Here is an 11,112-nt window from a genome sequence, read left to right as displayed (position 1 = left end):
CCTAATCAGGCTTTTCAGGCACATTTATTTGGTGGCAGAGGAAAGGCAGCAGCTACTGATCCAGCTGTCTGACCTATCCCCATGCCAGTGATCAGTATGTCTGAAAGAAGAAATAGCAATCAAGAGGCAGACTTATGAAATATATGCTTTTTAAGAAAAATTATAAGGCCTTTTGGTTTTTCCTCTTATATTTCCAGACCAGGGGGTGGGGATGAGAATAGAGATGTCAACACACCATGGCATTATAGTGCTGTAGCAAGAAAGACTACAGAATGGGCTCAGAAAAGAAGGCAGGGAGAGGGGCAGGGAGCAAGGTCTTGGCCTCTGGGAAGGAAAATGAAGAAAACAGGATTTTTCTCCATAGAGGAATAAATACACACACACACATATTGTAGTCATTTTGCCAAATGAAAGGAAATCCCTTTGAAATGTTTACTGATTTCCCCCCACCCAAAGCATACTCACCACTTAAAATCCTACTGTTTCTCTGAATATCTGGGGTACTATACCATCAATTTCTTGCACATGGTAGTGTTTTTTAAAATAGATGTATATTAACCTAAAATAGATGTATATTAACCTAAAGGGGTCCCTGGTGGCGTAGGGACTCCTTTAGGTGGGTTAAACCGCTGAACTTGCTGATCGAAAGGTCAGCAATTTGAATCTGGGGAGCAGGGTGATCTCCCGCTGTTAGCCCCAGCTTCTGCCAACCTAGCAGTTCGAAAACATGCAAATGTGAGTAGATCAATAGGTAACGCTTCAGTGGAAAGGTAATAGTACTCCATGCTGGCCACATGACTTTGGAGGCCTCTACAGACAATGTCTGCTCTTCGGCTTAGAAATGGAGATGAACACCACCCCCCAGAGTTGGACACAACTAGACTTAATGTCAAGGGTAAACCTTTACCTATATTAACCTAACCTTTATTCCAGGCAAGATGTTGAGTACAGACTGCTGCCACAGATACTACCTCGCCCTCTGTGGAATCTCTTATAGCATAAGACATTTGTGGAACATAGTTGAAAATTACTATTATTTCAGCTAAGATATATTTGTAGGATGTTGTAGATTTCAATAAATCCGGATAAAATCAGGGTTATAACCACTTACAGATACAACTGTACTTTCAGGTAAAAAAAGATGGTGCTCTATGGGGATAAAACAGCCTTAGAAAACCTGTAAATACTTTTTATCTTTCAGATGCGCTTTGTCAATAAGCAAAATGTTTGGGAGGAGAGCCGTCCTTGCTTAGCAGGATACACAGGCCTGCACCCTATCCAAAAGTGTCCGAGCAATTCAGGGGCCCTCTCATTGACCCGGTTACACTACGAGACAATAATCAGCCAGAAAGCTGTAAGATACAGAGAATCATAGGTTTAAAAAGGAGCAATTAAGTAACATGGATGAAAAGGTGCAAACACAAAAAGGATGCTTTTAAAGCTACTCAGTAAATAAATTTATTTCAACTTGCATAACTAACATCAGAGCGACATCTGTTTCTCGTTCACTTCAACTTGCCATCCCAAGCGTTTCAATAGTTAAATAATAGATTTCTGGAACAATTTACAGTTTTATTTTTTCATAATTTGTTGAGGTAGCTGATTTCGTCTTTGAGAAACAAACCTTTTCCCCAATTTACTGAATTATTGCCCCAGTCCTGAGTATTCTGATTAACAGTGCAAGTACCTTTTAGACAGTGCTTCTACTGAAATCCACTAATATGTACCTGAAGTTTCTGCAAGTTCTTCTCAGTCCATTCTGCACTCCTCATTCGTACCTGAAATTGTGAAGAGCTTCGCTTGGCTGAAATCTTCAAGGTGTACATATTATTTTAGACTATATTATATTAGATTATAAACAAGGCCACTGTAGGTAAGAGCACATAGTGAAATGCAAGTAATATTAAAGCCAGTGGTCAATTAAAAACCATAGTATTACAATATGACCCTGTATCCATGGGAAATAGGCACTCACTGATACAGTTTCGCAAATGTGCAAAACTGCAAATAATACTAGATAACGATTTTTGTTCCTGGGTTATAAATGTTATTTCCTAATAGGTTGTATCACAAAAACATGGAAAAAGTTTATTAAACTGCAAAAACTTTGTTTTTATGGGACATTCTATGGCACATTTTGCTCTAGGTTTTCAATAAGTATCTCATTGAGTCTCAACTAATTCAACGTAGTTTGTGGTAGCCACAAAAACAAAATTTCTGGAGTATAAGCATTATTTTCAAAGTCAGTACCACACAGTCGAACAGGAAATAACTGTTTCAAACAGGGAACAGAATTTCTTTTGAAATTTTGCTACATAGTGTAAACCAGGAGTCCTCAAACTTTTTAAACAGAGGGCCAGGTCACAGTCCCTCAAACTGTTGGAGGGCCGGATAATAATTTTAAAAGCACATGAATTCCTATGCGCCCTGCACATGTCTTATTTGTAGTACAAAAACCACTTAAAACAATACAATAATTAAAATGAAGAACAATTTTAACAAATATAAACTTAATATTTCAATGGGAAGTGTGGGCCTGCTTTTGGTTGATGAGATAGGATTGTTGCTGTTGTTATTGTCGTATGCTTTCAGACTCAGGTTGGCCCTGAGCAAGGGCTAGGTAAATGACCTTGGAGGGCCGTATCCGGCCCCCGGGCCTTAGTTTGAGGACCCCTGGTATAAACCCTCTTGAAATGAAAGGCTTCTGTCCCAAGAATAACATAGTCACAATGGAGGACCTAGAAAATGCCTAGAGGGAGTATATTTTGTTGGATATGGATAAATGAAACCTTGGATACTGATCCCAAGATATGGGGAGGTCATATTATATATCAATCTTTAAAGGCAATGTAGTGTAAGATACATGAAACATAATTTCTCCTCTCCTTTTCTGCACAGAAATAGTCTTTTGAGCATATTGAGTCAACCGTTTTCTCAATAAACCTCTATGAAGTTTGTGTGAATCACATTAATGCGACAAGAGAACTTTTGACATGTCAGATACTATGCGGAGCACTATAGAAACTAAATATAATTTTGGTAATAATGGCAACCAGCAGTTAGTGCTTAATAGTCTCTGCAAGAAACACAACCCCAGGTTCTGGAACAGCTTTGCTTTCCAGTGTGATAACTTGCATCAGTGCCGGAGATCCAATTGGCTAACTGATAGTAACAGAAAAATTAGAGTGCTACTCAATTTTACTGACAATCTCAATAATCAAGCAAAGCTATTTACTATATTGGAAAGATGTCGACCACTCCAGCTTCTGTTCCTCACCTCTATGCAAACCGTACAGAAACAATATTAATTGAATTACTGTGATAAAACATTGTTACTATATCTGATTTGATTTATCCCAATGTAATGGATAAAAATGAAACACTCACACAGCCAGATTTTCTGTATTTTCGGAATGCGAAAGAGGAGGAGCCAGGATACAATGAATTACATAGTAGTTAGGCATGGTCACAAATGTTTAGATTAGTGTTTACTGTTTATCTTGCATGGATCCCTATATTTTGTATGGAATGCCAATTTTAAAAATAAGTGCTATTTTGTATGTTATGCAAAGGAGACATTTACTCTATTTAAAAAAAATCTGTTTCCACTGGTCAACCAAAACTCTTAAGGTCTTCAACAGTATTTGACATATGAAACTCATCTTACACAAGGCCCCTGAATTCTGTTAACTTCCAAATAATAGCACTATGTAACACAATTTTTGTTCCTGGGTTATAAATGTCATTTCCTAATTGGCTTTATTATAAAAAACATGGAAAAAGTTGATTAAACTGCAAAAACTTTGTGTTTGCAGGACGTTGTGCCGCATATTTTGCTATATCTCATAGAGTCTCAACCAATTCAGCATAGTTTGTGGCCCCCACAAAACCGAAGTTTCTGGAGTATAACAACTACTTTCAAAGTAAGTACCACACAGTTAAACAGGAAATAACACTTTCAAACCAGGAACAGATTTTTTTTCAATTTTTGTTACATAGTGTAATACTTAAGATTTCAGCATCACCAGGAAGACACATTACTTTTGTGAACACCAATTTAATACCAAATGTGCATGTTTCTAAGAAAAGTAGTAATGTTGTTTCTGTTGCATGCTATATGCACCATGTGACTCAAGGATGCTTGTAGAGAAACAAGAATAAAGGCCTCGTGGCTATCAATTTTTTTCCTTGTATCCTGGCCCAACCTACTAGTTTCGTACCAGGAACAGAAAGAAAAAATGAATGCTTTAAAATGCAGAAACTTCAGAAGCCATATTTTTAGAAAATTAATATGTGGCATGATTAAATTCCCACTGCTGCCCAAAGTTCAAGTCAATCACAGTTCATTATAGTATTTATATGTACTTTAAAAAAGTATTGAAAAATATACCCTGACAAGAGAAATGTGATAGTCCAGTTACCTACACTTCAGCTTCACTAGTGCTTTCAGATTAGTGCAGCAGGGGAAATTGTGCAAAGTAATTAGCTCCCATCTATTAGTATTGCTATTTTCTTTACATATCATACAAATCTAGAACAACCTTAATACATGTCTTTATAAATTTCCTGTAACAAAGGATGCAAGTGTGCATCAGATTCAGTCTTTTTGATGATCTGAACAAGCTGAGCATGCTCCGTGACAAGTTGTCGGAGGTCTGCCATTTTCTGTAGAAGTTTTGGAAAGAGGAAGATGTCATCAGGATGGTTGTTTTGCAAATGAAGTTTTAGTACATGCACAATGCTCTCCTGCATCTTCTCAATGTGTCTTATGTTCACAAGGCCAGGGCGATCTGTTTTCAAAAACAATAACAGATATCATGTAATTGATAACAGTCACTATGTGGCATGAATTTACCTGTGCTTAAGAGCTTAAGGAAAACCCTTGTTTTGAGCTATCTGTATTTGTTTTATTAGTTTAAATCAGTGGTTCCAACCTTTTTATGACCAGGGACCACTTGACCAGAGACAACTTTGACCAGCTTTTAAACAGAGGCTGGGTGGCCATCCAGTGGGGGGTGCTTTGAGGGCGATTTCCTAATTCTTGGTAGGGGGTTGGACTGGATGGCCCATGAAGTCTCTTCCAACTCTATGATTCTATGATTTGGGGTGCTGAATCAGAAAATTGCATTGGATAGACCACATCAGCTCTAGTTTCTGATACAGAACATATACCATCCAGTAGTCACCATTGGCTCACCCACAGAAAACTGTATTTAATAATCTAGAGCTGATGTTGTCTATCTAATGCAATTTTCTGAATCAGCTCAGGGGGAGGGAGGAGGAGGAGAAGCAGCAGTCAGAAGGCCTTGTTGTTGCACCTTTCATGGGTAGTCAGCCTCTCCCCTCCTGACATCCCCATTGCCCCGGCACTATAAGAGGGTTTTGCAAGACCAGTCATTCTTGTTGCAACAGTGTAATAATAATAATAATAATAATAATAATAATAATAATAATCCTTTATTTGTACCCCGCTACCATCTCCCGCAGGACTCGGTGCGGCTTACAAAAAGCCGAGCCCAAAATACATCAGAAACGAAAAACACAATAACAACAAAACAATAAAACAATAACAAAGCAAAACAATAACAAAAATCACGATGTATTTAAAAACCTGTGGCAGGGCCAAATGTAGTGATTAAAATTTTTAAAAATGCTGGGCATGTCAAGGTGAAATAGGATGGATACTTTGGGAATAAGAGGGTGTGCAGACAATTCTAACTCTCTCATAAAGTGCATTTTGGACATATTGCTTGGGATTCCTTAATCTGGGAAGCCACACTGGAACATCCATGTTTTCAAGCTCCTTGTGAAGACTGCCATTGTTGGGGTTTGCCTGATGTCCTTGGGGAGGGAGTTCCAAAGTCATGGGGCCACCACCGAGAAAGCCCTGTCCCTCGTTCCCAACAATCGCGCTTGCGATGCAGATGGGATCGTGAGCAGGGCCTCTCCAGATGAACGAAGAGATCGTGTGGATTCGTATATGGAAATGCGGTCACGCAGGTAGGTGGGTCACAAACCGTTTAGGGCTTTGTAGGTAAGCACCTGCAACTTGAATTGGGCCTGGAAAATGAATGGCAGTGACTGTAAGGCCACGGACCATATTTTAGTTCTTGTGGACCACTGGTGGCCCATGGACCACAGGTTGGGAACCACTGGTTTAAATAACAGGTATTGAATTCTGTGAAATTAATTTCACTTACAACAGTATCTGACTGAATTTCTTTTGTAGCCTTCACAGCTGTTTAAAGTAGCCATTACCTGATTACTCTCTGAAAATTTTAATTAATTACAGTGTATTTAGTCAAGTTGTGAAATCATTATAATTCTACAGAATTTCTCAGTTGCAATATTACTTCAAAGCAAATGTTCCATAATTTACTTTCACAGAAATGCTTATTCTCCTAAATTATATTGGCAGAGCCAATGAAATTTTAACAATGCTATACAGTTCAAATCAAAACTCAGAAACAACCTGAGATCTAGATAAATGTACATCAGGTTTTAATATTATTTTTGATTTTTATCAACTGCTTTCATTTATTATTACTATTATTCTTTGATGATTTTTTTTCCCATTCTAAACCACCTCTAACTAAAACAATGGGGGATTATTATAAGTAGAAAAAGAGATAAAAATGCATGCTATGATTATGAAAGACTGAAAAAAATTAGAAAATGTATAGACAATTCTCAGAAATATTATATTTTTCTAGTTTTTGTTTGAAACTTCCCCAAATACCTATTTGGGTGCAACTTATTGGATTTGTTCTTATGCCACCTTTGTGTTTACATTGAGTTATTATTTGGTTACAATTACTGTATTTTCTGGCATATAAGACTACTTTTTAACCCAGGAAAATCTTCTCAAAAGTCAGGGGTCATCTTATACGCCGGGTGTCGTCTTCTAGGGCAAGTGCTGAAACTTCCGAAGCAGACTGGAGAATCTGCGGTTGCCACATATGGTGGGAGGAGCTCAAAAGAGTGGCAATGTGCCCAGAAAAAAATGCCTCTTTCACCTGTCTGGCCCACCCTTGTATCCCATTACTGTACCTCCTTCTCTGCCTCTCAGATCTCGCTCCTGAGGTCTGCAGTGAGATCTGAGAGACAGAGAAGGAGGTATGGTAATAGGAAAATTACCATATTGAAATCAAATCTGATTTTTAAATTTTTATTTGGTGTACGTTGGAAGAGGGGTAGTCTTATATGGCGAGTATATCCCAAACTCTCTATTTTAACTGGAAAAGTTGGGGTCGTCTTATATGCCCAGTCATTTTATATGCCAGAAAATACAGTAGGTACTTTGGGTAGTTCTGAAAAATAGTGGGAGACAAATAGTCAAAACTCTTAATCAGAAGAAAAATAAGCCATGAAAGAGATTTCTGTTCAAGACAATAGAGCATTATATCTTAAGTCTTACCTCCACAACAAATTGTAGCAGCCACAAAAAGAGAGATGTCGCTATCATCTAGCTCCAATGCATTGAATTTCATTGCAAAATCAAACTTCGGCTCCATGATATCACAAAATGGCTTCCTTAAACTTTTAAGGAATTCTCGAGTTATAAAACCATTTCCATAGGCAACTAACATGCCATCTTTGTTCATCACAGAGGCCAGCATGGCAAAAATTGCTTCATATACCCCATATTTGAGTAGAGTCACCTGGTCATTTAAGTCTAGGCTGGAGAAGCCAGGGATAGATTTGGCAAATTCTGTAAGTTCTGTTACAGCCTCGACTGAGGTGCACTGGCAGCAGTGGAAGATTCGAACTTCTGCCTCTTTGTTTTGTATCCCATTGGCTACCAGTTTGGCCACCAGTGTCTTCTCTGCCATACACAAGGTATCCATATCATGTATAACAAATGGCTACAAAAAGACAATAATTGTAAGTAATTATTCTAACAGTATGCATACAATATATCAAACCCCTTCTTGAAAACTTCTAATTGAATTCAAGTTAATGTTACTACTTTATAAGATGGACGTTTCTCACATAATTACTTCAAAAATATTTAACATTTGCTAGTAGTACAAGTAGACCTCCGTGAATTAAGTAGATGTGTTTCTAGGCATGACTTATTTAATATAGCATTTGTTACCAGAGACCGAAATAGAAAGGATTGGGATATGTTCCTACTCCACAATAAAGAAGAGCAATTCAATATGTTTCAGCAAATGTCTGTATCATAACCCCGGTTTCCACCCAAAGATGTTAATCTGTCTCTAACCAAAGTTAGAAACAATAAAAACCAGCAAATTGGGAAAACAATCACTTAATTTGAATTACAATTTGAATTACTGCTGAAAACAATGGCCTGGTATAACAATTACATTATCACAGCTTCAGCAAAATAGTTTCATGCACAGCTTTCAGTCCTTTTGGTTTCTCTGAGCAAGATGGAAAGGGATGGGAAAAATTAGCAAACTCAGTTTCTACAAATTTTACAGGATTTACGACTGTTACCGCTCTGCAATATAATCTTTCGTGGTCCAAAAATGTTTTGCCACATCCTCTTCAACAGAACCTGATGTTTGAAAACTGACTGCATGGAAGTATAGCAATGTGCAAGCATTAGAATTATTCACTAGATGTGAATATTGATACATTCTTCTCCACTTTTAAAGGATTTCTCCATAAAACAATATCTACAATAACTCAACAACAAGAAGGAAAAACACTTCTATAAGCAACTAGGGAGGGTGTCTACTGCACAAAGCAGGGGAAATAAACAAGATGAACTCGAACACTTATTATAACAAAGCAAATGCAATGTAATTGGCATCACTTAAACCAGGTGGGATGAGTTTCATGACTGGAATGTAGTACTACAGGGGTATAATCTATTTCTGAAAAATAGACCAGATGGGAAAGGAGAAGGAGTAGCTTTGTATATCAAGAATGTTTATACTTAAATAGAATTAAAATAATAAATATGATGGTTCTCCCTAAATTTCAAACCTTCACAAGAATATATATAAACTTTGAAAGTATGTCACATTGAGGAGGGGGCAAACTTGTTTTCTGCTGATCTGGACACTAGGACATGGAGCAATTGATGTAAACTTTCTAATATCATTGATATTTAATCATTTTTAATGTTTGTAAATTTGGTGATTTTCAATTGTTTTGAAATGCTTTTAATGGAAGTCGCTTTGAGTTTCCTTGTAGAGAGAAAAAGCAGGGTATAAATAAACATAATAATCATCATTATCATTATCATTATAATTCAAATGGTAGGAAAAGATATTCCACCTAAACATTAGGAAGAGCCTCCTGAAGGTAAACGTTGTTCAACAATAGAATATGGTGCCTTGGAAATAAATAAATTATAATAACTCTTCAGTTCTACAACTACCTCTCCAGCAGTAAATCTCTCCGAAATTAGTGGGGACTTTTTTCCAAATTATTACCTTCTAGCCAGGCCCGTAGCCAGGATTTCAATTCGGGGGGCGGGGGGCTGAGTTTGTTTCAGGCTGAGTCTACCCCAATACCCCCATGCATGTGGGATATATTGAGTATGGTGATCAGATCATGATATGAATAAACATAACAGTTTAAATAATGCACCAGTAAGGCCTTTTTGTGAACCACCGTGAGAATTTCGGGAGGGGGGGGGCTGAAGCCCCTCAAGCCCCCCCCCCCCCCCGGCTACATGCTCAATTTTCTTGACTATTGAAAAACCATTTATGAATCAACAACATTACTAAATAGAAAAGTTAAATAAAAATCCCACATCGAATCTCCACTGATTTAGGAGTTTTTTTTTTAATTTAGCGTTTTTGGGAAACCCACACCAATAACACTGTTCCTGTACAATACTGGATATTTTTCACAATCTACTTTTGAAAAATGCTTTTTCTTTCAACTTTCCATAAGCCATTAGAATCCCAGCTATAATTTCAAATACTGCTAGACTTATAAATACATTTCTCTTTAATTTGAATTACAAAATACAATTACTGAATACTTTTACAAACAGCAAGATAAATTTGTTTAAGTACATAGGTGTCAAACTTGTGGCCCTCCATGTGCTTTACTTCCAGAATTCCTGGCCATTGGACAAGCTGGCTAGGGCTTGCGGGAGTTGGAATCTGAAGTATCTGGAGGGCCACAAGTTTGACACTTAACATAGACAAATAGTTTGAATAGTGTTGTAATTTAATTAATAACATAACATCATTGTCGTCATCAACATCATCATCATCAACAACAACATTTATTATGGTCCATAGACCCATTAGTAAACGAACAGTCGTTATAAAGTCTCCCATCTCAGGAGAAGTTCATTGTACAAGATACATCTTCATGGTTTCAAGTAATACTTCTATCAGAGGTTAGTTGCTTTCTCAGCCTTGTTGCCACTGCAAGGAATTTTACATTATGAGAGTCACCCTGTGGTACTTGTCCTCTAAAAGATAACTAACCATCTGCAGGGGATGATTGGTCATGCAGGACAGGATTGGATATAAAAGTTGGATACGTTGCACTGTAACAGCGGCACTGCAATAAAATGTGTTCTATTGTTTCTATTTTATTTCTTCCACAGGGGCATAGTCTTTTGAAGTAGACAGTCTGCCTCTTAGCAGCTCTGAGGGAAATAGATTTAATCTCACCTTTGTAAAGAGCCTGTGATATTTAATCACTGTAAGGCTTTTTAGGTATTCACATGTCTTAAAAGGCTCTCTGTATGGTAAGTTTAGGACTGAATAGCATAACATGTACTTCATTCTTTGAAAGCAGTGTCATCCTTTGAAAAGCAATGTCACACAAGCCTAATCATAAGCTGTGGGCCAGATAACTTGAACACCATGCTTTAACAAGTTTCAGTCCCCATGAAAGCTTTTCACATCATTTGATCACATATATTATGTCTTTGGGTTGTTGTAGGTTTTTTCGGGCTATATGGCCATGTTCTAGAGGTATTCTCTCCTGACGTTTTGCCTGCATCTATGGCAAGCATCCTCAGAGGTACTGAGGATAGTTGCCATAGATGCAGGCGAAACATTAGGAGAGAATGCCTCTAGAACATGGCCATATAGCCCGAAAAAACATACAACAACCCAGTGATTCTGGCCATGAAAGCCTTCAACAATATTATGTCTTTGCTGATCA

The 11,112-nt window shown here is 37.6% G+C and overlaps 1 protein-coding gene across 3 annotated transcripts in view; it reads right to left on the bottom strand.

The window, feature by feature from the left end:
- Nucleotides 1-1,442: 1,442 nt before the first annotated feature.
- Nucleotides 1,443-11,112, bottom strand: part of PPARA (peroxisome proliferator activated receptor alpha) — a 55,404-nt gene continuing 45,734 nt past the window's right edge. For all 3 annotated transcript variants that reach the window (XM_067468929.1, XM_060778124.2, XM_060778126.2), the window contains 2 exons: nucleotides 7,418-7,865; nucleotides 1,443-4,790 (listed from right to left, as the gene is read on the bottom strand). In XM_067468929.1, coding sequence (XP_067325030.1) covers nucleotides 4,543-4,790; nucleotides 7,418-7,865 — 696 coding nt within the window. In that variant the 3' untranslated portion in view covers nucleotides 1,443-4,542. The remainder of the gene's footprint in view (nucleotides 4,791-7,417; nucleotides 7,866-11,112) is intronic.

Source organism: Anolis sagrei, chromosome 5 (assembly GCF_037176765.1).
Source record: "Anolis sagrei isolate rAnoSag1 chromosome 5, rAnoSag1.mat, whole genome shotgun sequence".
Lineage (NCBI taxonomy): Eukaryota > Metazoa > Chordata > Lepidosauria > Squamata > Dactyloidae > Anolis > Anolis sagrei.
The sequence above is the reverse complement of the archived record's forward strand: the minus strand, read 5'-3'. Positions and strand labels throughout refer to the sequence as shown.